This window comes from Callorhinchus milii, unplaced genomic scaffold (genome assembly GCF_018977255.1).
Source record: "Callorhinchus milii isolate IMCB2004 unplaced genomic scaffold, IMCB_Cmil_1.0 Scaffold5, whole genome shotgun sequence".
Taxonomy (NCBI): domain Eukaryota; kingdom Metazoa; phylum Chordata; class Chondrichthyes; order Chimaeriformes; family Callorhinchidae; genus Callorhinchus; species Callorhinchus milii.
In genome coordinates this window covers 45,386,511-45,408,534 of record NW_024704746.1, presented here as the reverse complement: position 1 = coordinate 45,408,534, position 22,024 = coordinate 45,386,511, and the positions used below count along the sequence as shown (strand labels likewise).

The window sequence follows — 22,024 nt, the reverse complement described above, 5'->3', positions numbered from 1 at the left end:
GAAAGAATAAGGGAAATGGAAAACATCTGATTGAGATGCACTTCAGTACTTGTTTTGTGATGAGACCCAGCCAAAAAATTGTGTTCACTGAATGGCATTACATTTATTCTGGGTTGTGTAATCTTTCAAATTTCATCACTACACATTACTGTGGAGCGCTTTGAGATGCCCTCAAAATGAAAAGTACTATAACAAATGCAAAAATTAGAATACTTTTTTTTTTGAATTGATACATATAAAGTCATGTTCATTTAAATTACATTTGTACCACATTCATACCTTTATTTTCACTGTCTTTTACTTCTTCTGAGTTGCCGGCAGACACTGTGAAGGAGAAGGTAGGAGCAGCAGTCTTGCCTTGGTTACCATCTTTTCCAAATAATGAGCCTGAGACACCACTGCTGAAAGAGAAGCCGGCCATGGGAGAGTTTTCCACCTTTTTCCCAAAGAGGAAGCCAGCATTCCCACTATTTCCTGAAGTGATGTCTGCCTTTTTCTCGGAGGTGAATGGTGCTGTATCCTTGCTCTTGTCAGCTGAGAATAAAGATAAAGATGGGGAAGCACCTCGTGGTATTTTGGAAGCACCAAACGTGGAAACAGATTGCATTTCTGGCCTCTTGTTGCTGGTACCACTTTCTGAGCCACTGTCAGAGCTGCTGCCATATTTCTGCTCAATGCTTGTCAAATGCTTCTCATAGTCCTTGAAGATTGGGGTCAAGTCACAGAGTGGATTTTCATTGACATGTTTCGTGATCCAGTCTCGGACTGAGCAATTCAGCGCTGCTAGCTGTTTGTTGTACTCAGTGCTGCCCATTTTACTTTGAGAGCTGATCAGATTAATGCCATTTGTTTTTGTACCCATTTCGTCCTTTGCTAACTGATTTTGTGGAGGACCATTAGACTTAAGCGAATCTAGAAAAGGGGAATTAAACATTTAGATCTGCTACAATAAAACAAGAGATAAACATATTGGATCTTAGTTATGTAGATCATGATTTCATTTCAAAATCTTTAAATACACATGAGGTTTCAACTTCTACAACATGTATACAACAAACTTTTGATAGTGATTACATGAAAGTGATGTAAAAGAGACACTTCTTCCACTAAACTCAGATGCTTTCTTTTACTAATATCACGACTTGAAGAACAAAGTTGACTACTCACCCACTCTATTGGTTATATCACTAGCATAAGTGAACGTAGCAAATGAGGCAGAGGATGACGCTCCACTTCCGTTGGACAATCCCTGCAGAGGTTTGAAACTTGAACCGCTTCCAAATGCTCCAAACCCAGGAATTCCAGTTGATGGGGCAAGCCCAGGGAACCCTTTGAATACTCCACTACCTTCAGACTGAAACAATGCAAGATAAAATATTTATTTGACATGCCACTTTACAACAATAGCTGAAAACAAAGTAGTGTTTAAGAGTTAACACCTGCATTAAAATGCATCAAAAATATTAAATTCAAATGTTCCAGTCTCTGTACAGGTCATTGCAGTACCTTGCTTGGTCATGCGGCATTTTCTAAACGTGACTAATTTTAGAAAATAACACGCACAAGTTTCAGAAATCAGACACTGAAGTTATATACAGTTCATAATTTGGTACAATCCATCAGGGTCAACATAAGGAATTTACTCTTGGTGCATGAGGTAACAAACTGACAAGAATGGCTTTTCAGCAAGCAACAAACAGGCAAGCTAAAAACTCAAAAGTTATGGGTTTACCCAAAATTATCAGTGAGCACTCAATGAAACTGGTTTGAACAATCAGGCTTTCCTACCATTTTAAAAAGACCACAAATACAAATAAAGGACCACTTGTGTTTGAGTTTACATGAATTATACAGGTTTTAAAAAAAACATTGATTGAAATCAAGTAAAGCTATGCCTTTAAGATCTTAACCTGTCCTGTGCAGATCTAGTCAAGACCCGTCCTGTGCTGCACTGCCATCAACACATTAGCCTTTGTGCAGAGATTGCAGTTAATATCCATTTTACAGATAAATTAGCTCATAGACCATCAGTAGCACAATTGCACTGTGAATTACAAACACTGGTAGTAACCAAATTAGGATTGGCTTTTGCACAGGTAAAAATATCTACAACACATAAATCAAAAATAGCTCATTCTACAGGACAACTATTTTTTTGAAATTTAACATTGTGCCAATCAATTCTTGATCTCAAGACGAGCCATTTTTAAAAAAAAAACTTTAACCAGGTCCTGCATCTTACAAAGATGTAACAATTAAGTCTAGCATCTCAATTTTCTTTGTATTTATTTTACTTTTATTTTTGAACAATGATGTAATATCTGCAAGTGGATAGAAACCAGTGCTCAGGCTTCAAAAAGTGTTAATTAAAAGTACCACTAATCAGTTTCCAATTAAAGGCATCAGTAGCAGAAATCAAGTGAAATAATTGCATTTCTCCATTTTGACTATTAATATTGAGTTAACAGTACAAAGCCATGCGGATGGTCTGGGGAAAACCTGCAATTTTAAAGCTTGTAAAGAATAATCAATATTTCTGGTTCTTGTGGAGCATCTTCTAGAGCACACTTGGATTCAATGGATTTCAAAGTTAATTCTCTGAAGATTACATCATTCTAGTCAAAATCCAGCAGTTATTCTCAGCAGCAATACAAAAGGAGCATTGGGCAGCAAGCGGGCATTTTGAAAAACTTAACAGTTAATTCTCTAAAGGGTCAATGCCAGACTCTTAAATTATGGGAAACAATAGGATTTCACAAAACAACCCATCACAGCTGCGAGCACAATTCTGTACCGCTCATTAAATGGCCCTCCTCTCTACAAGGCAATTGAAATCTGACGGTACTGCTGCACATTTTATAAAACTGTTAAGTGCTGAAGGTGCCTTTTGCACGTCCAATTCTATCCTCAACAAGGCATATTGCAAGTCAGTAAGCATATTATAAATGTGTAAAGAATGTTCAGTACTCAGTGTTAAATATAGGTTTCCCACCAACTACAAGTGACTCATTTAGAAAAAGCTTTGAGTCATAACAAATTTTTATCACTGAAATCACACATTTTTTCTCAACAGTTGAATAAAACAAGCTCTTCAACCTTTTAACAGTTTTATGGTGGATTCTGAATCTCTAAATACTATCTAAGAGAATAGAATAAATTTTCCGCAGAAACTTGCCCCACAAAATACTGCCAAGTTTCACCATAGGATGCAAGATCATTATTTTTAAGGGCAAGTGCCAATGTGAAGCAGGTTCAGAACAAATGGGAAGCTAGTTCTTATGAATCTAATCATAAAACCAGCCCAATCTTCACAGGATGGCAAAGCATATTTTCACGCTGTTTGTGGAACCTTTCCAATGCTGAAATTAAAAATATGCTTAAGAGTGTACATGTACTATGATGTGAAATATGATTTATTTTGTCAAGCATTGCCACAATTCCACATTTATTTAAAGAAATTTAAGACCACAATGTTTAAGAGCTCATGTAACACTTGAAACACTGCAAGAAACTCAAAATACAAGAGATTCAGATAAAGAAGAAACCTTTTACCTAAGTCATATTATTCTTCCAGGAAAATGAATGATTATTACAGCACCAAGCTATTACTTAACCGAGCCCATGCCCCGGCGCGAACCACCATTCCATTAATAAACATAAACCCTAGAGATCCAGGTGCCAATAAAAATAAGCTTTCAACGCTTGACAGTCAAAAGCAGACAGACATAAAGCAGTGTTTCCAATGCGAACAAAAATTAAACACAAGATCCTCCAACATATCCTCAGTGGGGCAGAATTAAACCAGTTAGCAATGTCCCATATGTGAAGATCCACTATTTCAAAAAGTACTTGCTTCTTCAGGAAAAGGATAGAAAATTGAAAAGGAGGGGAAGAGAAAAATTGACATGAGGCATGTTAAAACAACTCAATGATGAACCTAATACACAAACTACCTTGGGTAGTACCTCACATTTCTCCCGTGTTATTAATTCAGATCCAACAAACAAAACATTCAAAAACAGAACAAGTTGAAAGACGGTGATTCCTTCTTGGTGAATTTTGTGTTTACCAAGGCCCCAACTAATGACAGATGCAGTATGGCAAGGGACAGAGTTAAGCTTCCTATTGTCAACATTATACTGTTCCTCCAATTTACACAAACCTATCCCTCTAACAGCTTTAAGGCCAGTGTTTCTCAATCTTTTTGGTATCAGGGACTGGCTCAGTTTGGTCCTCAGACCAATCACTGAGAAGCACCGTTTTCAACCAAATGAAATTGGCAGTGTTGCTTGCGCCCACAGGAATAGCTTTTGTATTAGGCTCTTTATAGTCAGAAGAATTTTATTTCAATTTGAATCAATCCAGAGTTCTGGATGTGAAGGTGCAGCGCACAACTCAGTTGCCCCTTAGCAATTTCACATTTTCTTTGGGAGCTGCTAAATAGAAAAACTGTGAAGTCTCATTCTAGTTGTCAACATCAAAGAAAACTATATTACCACAGTGCAACTGAGGAGAAGCAATGGACTTGATTCTTAACATACAAATGAATACAAGCCTCAGTTAGAACAGCAGGGAAGTTCCAGGAATACCTCAGTCACTGCTCTTGGGGAATATATAAGGGCAACCCAGTGGCAATCGACACTCCTCCTTCTGCAAATTCTTTTCACTCACAGATGACTTGAAGATACAAGCAATGTTCAGAACCTAGAAGTGTGACTATCATTTAGGACAATCAAGAGTAGCACTGCAGCAAACAGGGAAAATGGTACCCAGGTCATAACTTTTAGATACTTTGCTGTACACAGCAAGTACCATCAAGTCTTCTGTTCCACATATGTAGATGTCTTGTTTATTTAGGACTTAATATTTCTATCCTCTCAGTTGTTACATTGTGATAATATTTAAGAAAAACAGAAATTGTCACCAGTTGCTAACTTTTGAAACTCTGCTTCCAAATCAATGAAACGCATTTCAGAAATAGAATTTAAATTGTCACTCCATGATGATGCACCACCTACATCACACATTTGTAACAATGCATAATGCTGGCAGTAACTCAACTTATGTGAGAAGAGACCTCAGTTTGTTGTTCCCGTAATTTGAACATTCTAGCTTTAATCTGGTTGGTGGGGCAACAAAAGTACATTCAATACTATAACTGTTCCCATGCAAGCTAAGTTAAAGAAGCCATTTCTTTCTCTTCCTAAATTTCTGAAGCAATCATTGGTTAGTGGGGGAGGGGGGGAGGAAAGAGAGAGAAATTGAAGGAAAGAAGTTTATTACATTCACATCCAAGTGCTTTTTCCAATGTGTTCCATTGAAATCTAGTGACTGTACTAATGTGTGGACATCCATTTATACTAATGTATACTGGCAATGTCTCACAATCAGCAATGACACAAACCACTGTTCATCTGAACTCCCTACTCTGTGTATTCGGAGAACAGATCACCAGTAGTCAACACCTACCAATTTTCATTCTGATTCAGGTCTTCTGAACAGAACAGGGAAAATCAATAATTACAACCAGTAGCTATAAATAATCTTTCTTACCATTTGTGACAAGATGCATGGGATAATGATCTGTGAACTTTGCTGTCAACACAGGAGCTCAGAGTTAAGAGACAGAATATTCAACACACACAGAATACAGGATACATATGATGCTTTCATATCCCCAACAGGGCCAGTCCCAATTAGTGGGGGTATCAAGAACTCCATTGGAGTATCTTTAAATGAGCCTCAATCCTTTCAATAATGCATTACCATTGCAATTTATACAATTTCTTTACATCACCCCCAAAATGTAAATGCATTAAACATTGTCACACACTGCACTGTGTAAATAAAAGGAAACAAGGGGCTGCATAATCCTCACATAGTTAATTTCAACCAAATAGTGAGAACAGAAAAAATTCTCACAAGGGCAGTCCTATTATGGGATTGACATGGAATGAAGGACACATATGGTACAATATGGCTATCTTTTCATGCAGAATAGCGTCTTGTAGCACTGTATCCAGACAGTATTTTGCACCAATTCAAACCTTTTCTTATTAAAAAGCAAAACTGCCGAGCTTTAATACTTGCGTTGACTTTGTTTCAAATATTCTATAAACCAAGTCTCATTCTCCTTTGCTTCACAACAACAAAATTACATTTGTTCAGCGCCTTCACAAAACAGGTCCCTCAGGTTTAGGAAGCATGCATCTACAAGCTTAGAAACATGGGACACACTGTAGTAGCTGATGCTTACTGTGCATAATTTGTGGAAAGATATTAAAATGGTACGGAGCAACATATGACCATCATTTAAACTTTAATAATTTTTGTCTTTTATATGTAGACATCTGAAAAGCTCAATCACATTACTGTCTTGAAATAATTTTTAGGTTATTCCCCACAAGAACTGGAGACTAAGTGAAACTGAATAGTATAGCTAATTTGTCAGCTACACAGGCCTTGAAATTGCTGGTGTTCTCTCTCACCAATTACAGGATATTAATCTGCTTCTGAGACATTCAATCTCAAGAATATCTAAATGATGCCAATTCCTGTGCACATCACACAAGCGGGAGTTTAGATATTTTGACTGCCACTTTAAAGACTCAAATAGTCACTGTACGAATGCAGGATCAAAACTAAATCACAACGAGCAAAAAAAAAAAACATTTTCTCAGGAGAACCTCCTACACACGCATTGATGGTATGATTATTTCTCCCACATTACTTCAGCCATTTTGATCATACAATTCAAGATTGAGATGAAAATATGTGCATTTAATATCATGATGCAGAATGTTCCAGAAAAGCAACTTTACATGCTAAACTACGCAGGATAGAAATCAATAGTGCAAAGAAAGTATTGAGGGGGACGGAAAGACAGAAGGGGAAATCACTTAAGTTCAAACAAATTTTGAAAGACATCACAAAAATCCCTCAGCCACACACATTTGCTTTGGGAAGTCAAGAGTGGATGATGTACGTTATTCCCAAACTCCCATTAATTTATGCCTTAGGACATGAAATTAATTTTCTTTATGGCCAGAAAATTCTGAATGAATTGGAGAGATAAATCACAGGATGTTAAATGTCTGGAAGCATAAAGTGCCACATAATACATTTTAAATTGTAATTAAGTTACATAATTGTGTACTTGCCTCAGAGAGGATGTTTCTTCGTTTAGCTTTTTTGATAGCTCGGTTTTTCAACACATCCTCGCTTGCAACTGAGAAGGTTCCCGCCTGCGAAAACAAAGCACGCAAGTAGCAACAGGTAACAAGATGAATGATTCACTTACTTCAATACTGCAAATTCCCAAAAGCAAGAAAGACAAGCAGGAGTAGCATCCCTGCATTTTGAACTTAATTTTTAAATAATTTTGACTACATGCAATCACTCTCAACAAAACAATTTCAGCTCAAAATCTAGTGTTTCATGGATGAACCAAATTTGTGTTACATTTTTAATCTGCAATTTATAAACGGCAGCTTAACACAAGTAACAGGTATCTCCTTCAGCACTCAGTGCTCCAGCTGAAAGCCATTGCTCAGCTTGTGCAAGCACAGAACTCATTCTAGTTTATGCAAGGACTTATTTCCACATCTGTGGACACAAAAACTGTGGAAACACAGCTAAACAGATTTAGGAATCTGTGCAACTGATGTTGCCAGCAAGATTTGAAATGTAAAGAACTCAGAAATTTACACTGAACCTGTTCCTGAGCACTACCAGCAGGTATCAACTTAAGGGGCTTGGGAGATTTTCAAATGTACAAATAGACAATGAAAATAACTTTTAGATTTTAAACATTTGGCATTGCTCAATGCCTCCTGGTCAACTGTCTGATTGTATTTGTAAAGAACTCTTTTGATGAAATGCTGCATCATAGATGGACAACGAAAATAACTACATCAGTAACTTTTCTGGATCTCAGTGGTGGTGATAGTATGCAGTTTTAATGTTAATGAAATAATGGCTCCTGAGTTGAAGACTTGGGACTAATCAGGATGCAGATTTGGTCTGGGACAATGGAAAATCATGCTGAGCATAGGTAAAGCCAGTCAGCGCTCAGAAACGAATCAGCTGTAAAAATAACCTTTGCTGCTGTTGTATTCCTGATAAGCAACACTGAAGAGGCAAAGCTAACAGGAGCCAAATGAGACAAATCCCTGCTGTCAATTACTGGTCAGCCCCTCTAAGACCTGCCAACGAGCTAGGCTGGCTGTTCTGTCACAAGCAATGCCAGCCCTGGAGTTCTGCAGACCCACCCGGGTCAGAAACTGACCACTGAGAATGCCACAGAGAAGTGAGATTCAGACATTCCATTGCAAATCAAGTCACCTTAGAGCCAACTGAGCTCCAAGGAGACCCCAGTTACCACTTACCCCATCCCCTACCGCAAGCTGGCTTTAACGTAAAGCAATGTTAGAGCACCAAATCCGTCGATTGCCACTGACAATTTAGATTTGAGTTTATCTGCTTCAACATAGTGGATGAGCACTCTATCCAAAGGAGTATAGAATTCAGTTCATTTTAGAAATAATTAAGTAACTGGGCTAAAATTTGAGCATTTGGTGAAAATAAATGACTAAAACCATAGATTTTAAACATTTGGCATTGCTCAATGCCTCCTGGTCAACTGTCTTACTGTATTTGTAAACGACTCTTTTGATGAAATGCTGCATCATAGATGGACAATCTCAAGAGCTTATTTCTTTCAAAGTCAGTTACCAAAAGGTGAGAATTATCTGTCCACGCACAGTGTTAAATGGGAAACTAATGCACCACAAAAAGTAAATACTACTTCAAGAACAGCTAACTGACTACAAGTACAACCTGTTGCTGTGATTAATAGGTTTAGTCACGTAGTTAAAAGGCTATAGCCTGCAAGGTGGTCTGCCAAAATCACTAATGGCAAATTTAGCTTTTCATGAATTCATACATTAACAACAAAATTAAATTTTATAGTGCCTTTCACGTTGGGAGGACGTCCGAAGGCTCTGGATAGTCAGTGTTTCGGACCCGAGCTGATGGTCGGGATCAGGGAGGGTGGGTGGGGTAGAGGGTGACCGAAGGCACGGTCGAAGAGGAAGGTCTCGAGACGGGTCTTAAAAAAGGCAAGGGAGGGGGCGAGGCGGAGGGACTGCAGGATGGCATTCCAGAGGGTGGGGCAGAGTGGCTGAAGGCCAATGATGGGGCGGGCGAGAGACGTGAAGCAGGCTGGAGCCTTCTGAAAGTGCAGTTTTCTGCTGTCTTTAAACTTTAAACAATTATCCATTTGATGTTAATGGTGTGAAGGTATATTCAGAGCAAATTACTTTTAACTTTGCCGCTCAATTTTGTCCCTCGAACTGGTGGTGGATTAATTCCACTGCCTTAACCCACGTTGCTTGAAGCAGCAACAGTAATGGGATGGTGATCTCTCTCAAGCCATATAGTTAAGGAGTAGAGATTAGAAAGAAATTGAAGTCCACTCTATGATTCTGAAGTGTTACTCTCTCATATCAACTCAGAAGGCTATTTTTGAATTGAACTAGTTTCTCCTCCTTCTAGATTAGAAATACAATATAATGCAGTGTTACCAAATGCTGATGATTCACATGTTCACTTATCTGCATGGGGTTATTGCACATAAGTAAAGTTGGGCTATGATCTCTGCAAAATGAGAGAGAGAAAGAAATAGAGAAAAACCAAAAGAGAAAAAAAAAGAAAAAACGACTCACATACATATTATGTGTTCTGTCATGGCACCTCAGTTTTGGAAGGTTTGGTTAGTGTTCTGTACAGTAATAATAACTTGTTATTCGCATTGTTCTCAACTCCACTATGGGTCAGGCCCAATTTATGTAGATATAGGTCTCCCTGTTGGGCAGACCATGTCATCGCACAACTGAAATGCACAGGCAATTCGAGAAAAAGGCCATTTAGACAGACCTCTCAATTGTACAGAAGTTTCATTAATAATATTTTGCAATTACTTTTATGCCAAATTATCCTTTCCATGACGAACTCAAAAACTGAAAGTAAAACAATTCAAAATGTTTCAACGATGCTACCCAAACTCAAACATAACCCATAATATGGAACAGTATATAGGATTTGGTCAGCTTGCAATAGGCTTTTCCAAATTCACCACTGTGAAAACACACACTTGCTGGTACAATATTTAGTTTATTGCACAAATTACAAATCACTCCAAATCTTGATTAAATTTTTCAATAAAATGCCAGAATTTACTTATTCAATAATTTGCATTTATATAGGGCTTTTCACCAAGGAGAATGTCTCAAAGCACCTTGCAAAGACAAAGCAAGCTGGGAAGGAGATGGTGGGGGTAAGACACAAGTGGCCTGTAGTGCAGTTACAGAGATAGGTTTTTAAGATGGGTTTTGAAAGCAAACATGGAGGGAGGGAAATTTTGGAAGACTGACAGAAAGCTAGTGCAAAGTGGCTGAAAACATCTGATAATGGTTAGGTTCAGCAAATGTAGGACATGAAGCAGGTAGAGTGCAGAGGATGGGGAAATAGGCTCAAAGTGCCTTGTGGGAGAGAGAATATAGATTTCTCAATGAGCTGCAGTTGTGGAGGGTGGTGGAGCTGGCGGTTGGTGAAAAGAGAGTTGGACAAGTCAGGTTTGGAGGTGACAAAAGCTTAGTTGAAGGTTTTGGCCGTGTTGGGGTGAGGTAGTGAAAGAAGGGATGATTTTGCAGAGATAGACTTGGTTGGGACCAGGACGGAAGGTTTAAAGGAGAGTTAAAAGTTGAAAAAACCCACAAGGAAATCGGATTGGTTGATATGGTCAGCAGTGTCTGAGGTGAGGAGACTCTGGCAGAAGCTGAGGAGGACAGCCTGAATTTTATTGGAAGTTTTGTTGGAGAAAATTAAGGTACATCCAGGACTTGATGTCCGACAGTGAGCTTGTCAGAACAGTAGTGTTTCTGTAGTCAAGGATGAAGCCAGAAAAGTAGAGCTGGTCAGCATTCACATACCTTTGCAGGTAGACCCCAAGGCTGTGGATGATCTGACCAAGGGGGAAGCATGTCTGACAAAAAGGAGACAACTGAAGAACACATGTAATCTTGCAGGGGCAGGAGGAGAAGCTGTTAGAGACATAGTGAAAACACTGGGAACACTAGGGATAAAATCACAAATATGCAGAGCTCCAGAGGTATACCAAGGAGGAGAGTTGTGGAAAAGAAGAGAGGGCAACAGCATCAATAATGGTGGAGACATAGGGGAAGACAAGGAAGCACAAGGGGAACTCTGGTCACAGACAGAATTACTAGGCCTCAAGCAAGGTGCCTGAAACAACTCTCACACTGACAGTGAAAGATTTATTCAAATGCCCACTGAAAAAGATAGCTCTGTTCAGACTGCACTAATGCCCATTCATACTTACAGCTGTGAAGAGTGCTTTGGTACTGCACACATCTGAAGCCTCAAGAGAAAAAAGAACAAAATGGGATTTTTGTAGTATAAGAGCGCAGGGTACAAATAATGCATTAATCGGTGTTTTGTGCAGGTTAATGATTGCTTTTGTACAATGCAGTGTTCCTCCACCATAAGTGGTTAAACAAAGGTCATTTTTCAAGAATGGCAGCTGGGAGAACAGCTTGCGAGATTACATTTAAAACGCTGCCACCAGGATTCCCAAAAGCATACAAACCATACCACCTTTTGTGTATATAAATGTACATTCTAAATTCAAGAGTTACAAATCCATGCTCTTAATCGCAAAGTTTCTTGCCAGGCTCCCCTCCTGGCAATCTCTAATCTACTTACCAGTTGCCAACATCACCAAATTTAGGGATTTCATTACATACCAGGTTCAATTTCCTATCCCATTTAACATGCTAAAGGCTGCTCAAGGATGCATGAATCCCATCCAAATGCTACAAACATATAAAAATATTTGTTTGAAAAATTGTTGTGCTCCAATGTGACAAGATCACGAAATCCATCACTAATGGAAACCATTCACAAACCTCTTCAGATTCTTCCTCCTGATCCCAGTTCCGGTCAGTCAGCTCCTTATCCGCAGTTCTCTTTGCCATTATTATGTTACTGAAAACAGAATGGGTGAGATTATTCCTTTGATGTTACCAGAAAAGATAGGATCTTTATATAGAAAATTATCAAAGTTATACACTGTATTCAAGGGTATGATTTAAAAGAAAATGGACCCTTAAGTGTTACTAACATGTAGCTTGTAAAAGGTTTATCTGGGCTCACTGTGTATATTTTCCCTTTCAAAATTACAGGGCTCAGTTTTGCTGGCAAGAAAAAACACAGAAGACCTAATGGAGTATACCAAGCTGCATCATTTATTTCATTATATTTTTTATTTTATTATAGTTTAGTGGATAGCCTGTAGTCCCTGCCTGGTCACTGAAAATGAACCATTCAGACAATGAGGTCCAATGTTCAATATCGGTCCTATGCTGAATTAGTAGATCCCCACAATTCTACATTTAGCTTTATTTCCCTGCACAAGAAGAAAAAGAAATACTAACCAATGACTTCTGGAGAAAACTTGGCACTGGATGAGAATCAGTATGATTTGGACTCCCGCCCCTCCCCCCAGCCCACCCTTAAACAGTCGGTTATCAGTTACTGTCCAAGCTCATAAATGAAGAATGGCACTTGGGACAAGATACCATCTTCAGGTGGGCAAAAACAAATACAAGGTGAAATGAACAAACAAACTTTCTTTACTCACAAGACAAGTGCAGTGCCAAAAATATATGCTCAGATTGTGTGGAATAGAGAACCTGAAATCTATCACTGCCTCCTCCTGTACTATATTTCCTTATTTGTCAAATTCAAGAATTTCCCAAATACCCCTCTTTTGTATTCCACCTCTGATTATAACATCCATCACAAATTGGTCGAGTACCAGTTAGCAGGAACTACTGATGTAAGCATAAATAAATAAATTGTTCCAACAAAACACTTTTTCCATAATTAAACCTATCAAATTATGTGGCTGAAGTTCCTTGTACCAATACTGCAGCTTTGATATCAACACAAGCGAAAAAACTTCAATCATGAGGAACATGTGGCTCAGCCTGAGCAAAAACAATACAGTGGGTGGAATTCTCCACATTTGCAGCGCTGTTCCTGGATGATATTTCCACCCATTGCGCCTTCCCATTTGAAGCTAATACCAAAAAAAAACTTGTTCTTTACCGTGGGTAATCACTCCGCCTCGCCCCCTCCTTAACCTCCTTCAAGTCCCGCCTCAAGACCCTCTTCTTCGACCATGTCATCAGCCACCCCCCCCCCTTGCCCTCTCCTCCCTTCTCCCCCCACCCTGACCCCAGCTCGGGTCTGAAATGCTGTACACTGTCTAGTGCCTTGGGACATCCTCCCAACGTGAACGACGCTATACAAATGTAATCTTGTTGTTGTTGGGTTCAAACATATTCCAATAGAGAAAATATTGCACCTCCACTTGATCTTGAAGATTTTTACAAATCCGTAAGATGGAAGACCAGGATCAAGTGAAGAGAACCATAATCAAACCAAGACAGGTTATGAACATTATACTTAAACGTTTTGACTTCATGGTTTTACTTTCTTGTGTCTATTTCACTGGAGTCATTTAGTTAATTTATTTGAATTCAAGTCTGCCAGGTTGTGGAAAGAACTTTAAGGAATGGCTTTATTCTCTTGCCACTGTATGGAAGTTTTCCATATAGCAGAAACTTTTATTGACCAGCAAATGTCATAATGCAAGGAAAAAAAACGTAATTCTGGTACATCAATGAAATATAGTGATTGAATGTTTCAACTGCACTTTTTAAATTACTGTTGATACCATGACCAGGACTGGAATATAAACTAATGAATATAAATACTAAAACATATTCCCAATCCCACAAACTCCCATGAAGCATGCTCAGGCTTTATCACATTTCCCAGTGTGGCACAGATTGCACTATTGTCCTGTACCTACAATTCATATCAAGCCATGGAATATGCAACTATGAATACAAGTCATTATGCCATATCATGAGATTCAATAAATTGGAAGTTACTTACTACAATTCTGGTTTGGAGGAGTTAAGACCACCATATTACATACACGAGGATTTAATTTCAAAACTGCATGCAATTGATCAAAAGAATCAACTATAGTTGCTTGGAGGACCCATTCTGAAAGACAGAGGGAAGTTACTTACTGTTGTAATTCTCAATATCTAAATGCGGGTCCTCCATATACATAGTTAATTTTTTTCCAATGACAAAAGGTATGGGGTTAAAACCTGCTGAATAGATAGCCTTCAAATCTTTTTATAATTCACATAACAGGTATTTTAAAATTAAATATTAAATAGATTATCAACGCGTTTCTGCAAAGCAGAAAACATTAAACATACTATTTTTAAAAAAACGCATCTAACTGGTCAAATATTTTGTGCAATTCCTTTCTGGGTCACCTGTTCTGATGGGACACCAGATTTTCCCCAATCCCCAAATTATTATTATCTGAGCAAAGACAGTTAGGTCTAGTCAGAGAGTAGCTCTCAATCAGTATTCCAGAGCTCTACCCAAGCATGTTGCCTTATACGAACTATGATATTGTCTAAAACTAATGTTATGTTTATCTAACTCTTTAAGTAAATTATTTTTTCAACTTTCAAAGAGTTATCTTTCATAATTAAGTGTACCAGTGTCTGAGAATTTATCCATATTTGGATCAGTTAGGTCAGTGTGTCCTGCTGAATCCGGGATGATTGACATAAAAGCACAGAAACCTGGTGGGAACAGGTTGCATTTGTGACAACATCTAACCCTAGCAAGATAACTCTCTGCCAGGTATTTATTATTTGCACAAAAACATACAAAATAACACTATGCCAAGATAAAAGATGCGATGCATATAATACTATGCCAAGATGGTATAATTAAATGTATTTCAAGTTTGTCTCGCTTGGTTAGAGATTTTGCTCTTTAAAAACGAACTTACTTCTGCAAGTACAAGTCAAGGTTGCAGTTCATCAGAGATTCAGAGGAAGGACACTGTCTTTGCTTTCAGTTTCTGGATATCTGAACTTTTTGATGTTACTGTCTTATGATACACATCCCATCCTTCAGATTATCCATAATATTTCACGAAAACCTGAATATGTGGGTTAATTTCCACACATTACTTCAAATCACAATATTTGTGTCACCTAAAATACCAACTTCACAATACAATTTCCAACTGCTCTTCACCTCTACATTGTATATAATAATCCTTGCATTTGATTTAGCACTTTATCACCTCTTCAAGATGTCTCAACGTGTTTCACAGAATATACTGTATAATGTGAATTGCCTGCATATTTTGTGGGCAAAACGCAGCAGTCAATTGTGTACAGCAGTGTCCCACAAACCATCGTGGATTGAGTAACCAATTTATTATTATTTTTTTGAAGGAATTATTACCCCCAGAAAAACGATCCACCAATTGACAAACAACCAGGTTCCTACTTACTGCTAGGTAAACAGAAGCGTGTGTCGTAAGGAAACTTGCCCAATGTTTCACCCTGCCGGGAATTGAACCCAGGTCTCTCGCTTGCAAGACGAGTGCCCTAGCCACTGAGCTACAGGACTCCACAGGACTATATAAATTATTTGCTCACTTCAATTAAAACATACTATTCTTATAAAGAGCAGAAATAAAGCATGAAATACCAAGTTTGATTACTGAGGCCCCTTTCTATTCAAGATGCAGCTGCCGTAACAACTGACAGAGTCAACAACAGCAAAATTACATTTACGAAATTACATTGCGAAAACAGAATCAAATGCAGTCGTTAAAGAAAAATAGTAAACACAATATAATTATAATAAGGTTGCTAAAGAAAATCTGCATTTTTCACAGAAGAAATAGAATGGGGTATATTTTTTCATAGCTGATGTCTGGAATCAGATGCAACATACCCATAACTTAATTGCTTGTGTAATTTCTCAGACCACTAAATCAAACCAACATCATGTCTACTGGTTGCCAAGCGTCAAATTCTGGCATAGTAACCATCGTGCAAAACAAAATGCTGTTTCAGCTCTTAACACTTCGAAATTCTACTGATGTCGACCATCAATTCAACACACAGCGAGCTCGCACACCTCACCTCCCAAATATTTCACTGGTCATCATCTAACTACTAATTATTATGAGGCTCAAAAGAGAACGTATCCCCCTCCCACCCCACCCACCCTCTCTCCACACCCCTCCCCCGCCCAACATGGATCGCTCAGGTTCACTGAAGCTTACCCCTGATCTGAATTTTCCTTTACAAACTGACCAAGTGTTTTACACAAATACTGGCGTGTTATCTATTGCCCTCCCTCGCACACGGGGGGGGGGGAAAGGGGGGGAAGGTGACAATAGTCTCTTCTTTATTGCAGCGATGTCTCCCAAGAATCCAGTAGCCGGGCCCACCGGAGCAGCATGTGGCACAAGGAGGATTTACAACCTAACCTGCCTGCGTCAGGCCGCCGGTGATTGACACTCGACTGACCAATCACAAACCGAGCTCCAGCGAGCGAGGCGAATGAACCAGCGCCCCCCCCCACGAGGGCGGGACGAGCGCCGTCACGATAGGTTGACTTGCATTTTCCCGTAAAGTAAACAGAGAAAAGAATGATCGCTAAACACGGATCAAAACGCGCTCTTTATAGCGGCCGCTCGGGGAGGGGTGGGTGGGGAGGAGGTGCGTGGCTCGGGTTCACATCTCCATCCCTCCCGCGCCAAGTGTCAGGTCAGCGCCAAACGGAGGAGGAGAAATGCGGCGGTTTAATCAGGTCAGAGATCTTCCGGGCGAGGAGGGTTTTGTACGCTCGGCCTCGGCGAGTTGGCGACCTGGGCAACGAAGCGCCTTCTTTCAGACGGTTCTTATCCGTCCATAAAATGCAAATATCATTGGGCCCGACGTTTAAATCCGTTCGTACTAATTCTCGAAATGCGGGAGCTTTAGTTCCCCCGTAAGAAAATACATGCAAACTGAGCGAACTGTGTGTGTGTGTGTGTGCGTGTTGTGTGTGTGTGTGTGTGGAGAGGCCGCAGCGCCGGTTTGCACGGCGAGCACAGCCTTGGGAGTGGCGGCTTGTGGTCGGGGGGGGAAGAGAGAGAGAGAGAGAGAGAGAGCGCGCGCGTGACCGGTTTGTTCACTCACCGCCGCACGTTTCCACTCACCTGCCGCGAGGTGACCGGCTTTTAACGACAGGCCACTCACTGCCCACCGTTGGGGTTTTTTTTTTCTCTCTCCCTCTCCCCCCCCCCCGCCGCCGCCGCCGCCACCGCCACCACCCGCTCACCACCGGTAGAGGATTTTAAAACAAAAATTAAAAAAAACAAAAAAAAGACTTTGTGCGGTATGACCCAGAAAAAAAACAAAGCCGAACCGTTTCGGTTGTGTTTTTAAAAACCTCTTGCGCTGCCGCGCTCTCTTTCCGTTAGTCCGCCTCGCGCGACTTCAGTGAGCTCACAATCCCGCCATTTTGTCCTGGGCCGCCCGGGGGCTGCCAGCGCGCATGCTCCCGCCGGCCGGGCCCCCGTGCGGTTTGCCTGCTCTGGCGGGCGATGCCGGCGCTGGTGTTTCACGCCCAATTGGGCGGGTTTTTGGGCTCGCCGTGCGTGAAAAAAAAACGGCTTTTTGGGCCGGACCCTGTGTGTGTGTGTGTGTGTGTGTGTAAAAAAAAATTATATCTGCAATTACGTCGCCACTCCCCCCTCCCCACCCACGCCCCACTTTGAAGACCTTTTCTTAAAACAGTTTCGAAAGCACTCACCTAAATCGGTCACTCTGTGCTGCACCGTTGTAGCGGAGTGCGCTCCTTACCTCTTACCTCAAGCCCCAATCTGCCACCCGACGCCTCCGCTCGCCTGGCACCGGCCTCCTGCTTGGCCCCTCGCGCCCTCTGCCCCACCATTGGAGGTCGCGCGTTCATCCACTTCGCCCCAAAACTCTGGAAGGCTCAGTCCCTCCGGCCTTGCCCCTCTTCCCCTTTTTCAAGCCCCTCCTGAAAACCTTCCTTTTCGACCGCGCTTATGGTCACCTCTTCCTCCCCCCCACCACCCACCACCCAGCTCTTAGTCAGGCTCCACCACTGTTAAGCGCTCTGAGACACTAACCTCGTGGTTGATTTGGGACCGCAGATGTATTTTAATTTCTGACAATCCTAACTGGCAGCCAGTGCAGTGCAATATCCGACTGGTGTAGCGTGGCGCGTAAGGGTGACTGCTTATGTTGAATATGCCCCTATCTCTTATTACTTGAGGTGAGGGTTCTTAGTTTCCTGCCAGTCTCTTCCCTCCCCTCAAATAGGCAACAACAACAAATTACATTTGTATTGCGCCTTTCACGTCAAGAGGATGTCCCAAGATGTTGGACGGTCAGGGGGTTTGGGCCCAAGCGGGGGGTTGGGATCAGGAGGGATGGAGAACAGCGAGGGTAGGGGTAGAAGGGTGACTAGTCTATGGACCACAAATGGGCTTAAAGACAACGTGGCTTATTTTGAAGGAACAGTGCATGCGCAAACTTTCAACGTCGCACGACCGTTATATTAGAAGGCAAAGTACGGAAATAACAGGATGGCAGGACTTGATGTTTGACAGATATTCTGTCAGGATAGCACTGGTCCTGGAGTTGAGGGTGGACGCAGAGAGTTAAAGTTGGGTTGTCATCTGTGTACGTGTGGAAATTGACCCCATGTCTGTGGATGATGTCGCCAAGAGGGAGCCAAGTTTTGATTACATTTCAAAAATGATACAAACACAAACTACATTGAATAATTTGCAGAGAAATTTGCCAGCTGTTAATGCATTCTTACAAAGATGGGTTAAGAGGAGAGGACCAAGGACAGAGCACTGAGGAATGCTGCACGAGACAGTCTGGGGGCTGGAGGAGAAGCTGTTCGTGGAGACAAACTGGAGATGGTGCGAAAGGTAGGATGTGAACCAGTCAAAGACAGTCAACAAAACAATAATTTGCATTTATATAGCACCCTTCACTTGAGGCAGCATCTCAGAGGAAGGCAGGGTACCATTTGCAACCAGGAGGATGGGTGCGCTGCTCGCAAACATCCGCTGCAATTACATTACTGTATAACAAAAGTGACTGTGGAAACATGATTGTGAGCGCCTGGCTTAAAGATACGCTTCACTTGCTCCTCTCTGGCTTTCCAGTCTCTGCTTACAGTGACTGGGCTGAAATCTGCAAATTGAAAGTACCTGGACTCTCCTTTCATTTTTATTCGAAAAAAAATTAACGACTGCCATTCAGTAGTATAAGATGAGGTTCTAGTTGATATTCTTATTCTGTTAATTTCTCGGTCTTTGCTGGAAAGGGGTGAAGGTGAAATATTTGGCAGAGAGAGAGAGGGCTTTCTGTACTCTTTTGCGCAATGGGGTTTTGATGAGCATTACTGTAATAGTCTGACAAAAGGTCACAGACCCAAACCATTGACCCACTTTCCTTTCTCCATAGATGCTGCCTGACTTGCTGAGTATTCCCAGGATCTCCTTTTTTGTTTATTACTGTACTAATGGTTGTTGCTGAACTGCATTCATTACAATAATCTCAGCAATACCTGAGTTAACGGTTCCTTAAAGTTTTTCCTATTTACCCAATTGTATTACACAGACCCGAAGGCAGAAACCTGCAAATATACAAGCTGTTTTAATGTTGGAATTACAATTTCAAGGGAATGTCTAATCAGGTAACTAAGTGAAGGTTGACAACAAGAACCCATTGAGGCATGTGGATCACCAGTGGGAATGGTAACTGAATAGAAGTACAAGAGGGTGTAAGTCAGAGGAATTTAGGAAAAGAGTGGGGGCAAAGTGACTGAAAGCAAAGATGGTCTTAGGAGAAAGACACGTGGAGCAGGCTGAAATTTATGGAATGAGCTGGAGCATGAATGTGGAGAATTGCAGAGGTAGGCATGAAGGAGTCAGGAGAAATCAATGCTACATATGACATAAAGGTGTGTGATGAGGATTTCAGTTACATTGGAAATGAGCTTTAATTTCTGGTTACTTGTACATTCCCCCTGTTTCTGTTTGAACCTTCATAGGAAAACAATTTAAAAACTGCATAGAGCTAGAGAAAGCTGATGCTGCCAATGGAGGCAGTGTTTACAATGCTGATGCTGTTCTGATACAGAGAAAAAACAACTTTTTGAATTGAGTATTGTGATATCAGAGCCAGGAGCATTGTCTTATGTTGCATTACTGTGTTTTGTTACAATATATATATATTTTGTCTTTTTAGTCCCTCCTCTTCTAAAGTCTTAATTCATACATGATTCCATTCGCCTCCAGGTTTCATCCTCAATTCTAGGATTGTTACTGTTCTAATTGGCTGGAAAATAACAATATCAACTCCTGGATGTCCCTAAACTTCCTTCAGTTGGATAGCAATATGACTGAATCCATCTTGTTTGGCTCGTAGCTCTTCCCCGTCTCTTTTTGACTTTGGCTCCGACTCCATTAATCTCCGTGGTTGTTCGCTCCAGTGACTGAGTGTTATGTTCTCAACAATGATTGTGTAGAAAACGCTTTTATTCTCAGCTCACAAGTTACAAATCAAACAATCCAATCAAAAAATTGATTGTCAGTTCTCCCTGCTTCCTACTTTTCTACCTCCTGATCCCCTTACACTGGTCCTGGTTAATTGGCCCCAGAGCCCTTAATTAACCTTGTCGTTCTGTTTGACCCCCAGTTATGCATAAAACACTCTGTACCTTGATCAAATCTGATTTCTTCTATCTCCATAAGTTGTCTTTGTCTCTATCATACCCCCCGGAGCTCAAACGCTCAACTGTGCCTTCTCATCTGTATCATTTCCAGGTTAGACTTTTCCAGTTCTTTTTCCTGGTCTCCAAAGGTCAACTCTCAGAATAATTCAGCTCATCCAATAGTTTTCAGCCCTTATCCTTTCTTGCACTGGACGGTGCATTCAAATCTTCATCATGTTCCACTGGTTTCTGGGAACTAGAGGAAGAGGGAACTGTCTTCCCTCTTCTTTTTCAAAAAAACTTTCAACAATCTCTCTCTCTAAAAGGGCAAATTGTTGTTGAGTCAGAGCAGAATGTTCGGCACCCTTTTGTGAATTGACAGTGTTGTGAGTGGGTGAATTGTTTTGTGCTGTGCAGCTGAATGGACATTTTTCCATCTTTAAAGGGATCAAGCGAGCCACTGAATAATTTGCAGAGAAATTTGCCAGCTGTTAATGCATTCTTACAAAGATGGGTTAAGCGTAGAATTGAAACTGAAATGCCAGACAGTTTTAAATTGAAAGTGAGCAAAAGCATATGTATTAATGCAAGCTCTAATGTCTAAAAAATAGATTCACAACTGTTTGTTTTCTGTTGGTTATTGTTCTTCATAGTGCAGGATATACATGTAATGTCAATGAACAAATCACATTCAACAGGATGATGTAAACATGCATTACTTGCGGTATAATATGACTTTGAAAATTCAACAAAATTGAATATATATTTATAAAGTTTTGATTACATTTAAAAAATGATACAAACACAAACTACATTGTGGAATATTTACCAGATTCAATGACTGGCGAATCTCTCACTTGCTGACTCAATTTAAAAGACTGTGGCATTTCTGAAACAATATATTGTCTTTACTTTGGTGCCATGCCAACTGCATCATTCTGCCTCAGTTTCTTGTTCTAGGTATTTTTATATTTAAACTTAAAAAAAGTCATAAATAGAGCACCTCATTGAACATGCCTATAATTTACATATTTCCTTGCATGAGTTATCAGGCCATCCTACGCACCACTTGTGTAATTGAATTTAACAGATTATAACCTCCCTATGTTGATGCATTATACAGTGTAATATACATAACAAACATGATTAAAACATGTTAGATTTAAACCTTTACATGCAGTGACTAAAATTTGAAATGATATTTTTCAGGTGTCAACTTCGATGAGTTAAGACTGTCCCATGTTTGCTTTAAGTCAAAATGTTGTGGGTTTAATCCCCATGTTGGAAC

At 40.3% G+C, this 22,024-nt stretch overlaps 1 protein-coding gene and 1 long non-coding RNA gene across 6 annotated transcripts in view; one reads left to right on the top strand and one right to left on the bottom strand.

Moving 5' to 3' along the window:
- The window catches only part of nup50 (nucleoporin 50), a 26,210-nt gene extending 8,691 nt beyond the window's left edge, over nt 1-17,519 (bottom strand). The window contains exons 1-7 of one of the 5 annotated variants that reach the window (XM_007894665.2): nt 17,192-17,276; nt 14,047-14,160; nt 11,988-12,066; nt 11,402-11,440; nt 7,161-7,244; nt 1,168-1,354; nt 280-912 (exon numbers count right to left, since the gene is read on the bottom strand). In XM_007894665.2, the coding sequence (XP_007892856.2) occupies nt 280-912; nt 1,168-1,354; nt 7,161-7,244; nt 11,402-11,440; nt 11,988-12,056 (1,012 nt within the window). In that variant the 5' untranslated portion in view covers nt 12,057-12,066; nt 14,047-14,160; nt 17,192-17,276. Of the gene's footprint in view, nt 1-279; nt 913-1,167; nt 1,355-7,160; nt 7,245-11,401; nt 11,441-11,987; nt 12,067-14,046; nt 14,161-17,171; nt 17,277-17,400 lie in introns of those variants that run through there. The other 4 variants (XM_007894663.2, XM_007894664.2, XM_007894662.2 and 1 more) reach the window with 4 other exon arrangements.
- On the top strand, nt 16,692-22,024 carry LOC121849157. Its single transcript, XR_006085118.1, has 3 exons — nt 16,692-16,800; nt 18,798-18,943; nt 21,946-22,024. It is a non-coding gene; the product is annotated as an uncharacterized LOC121849157 (long non-coding RNA).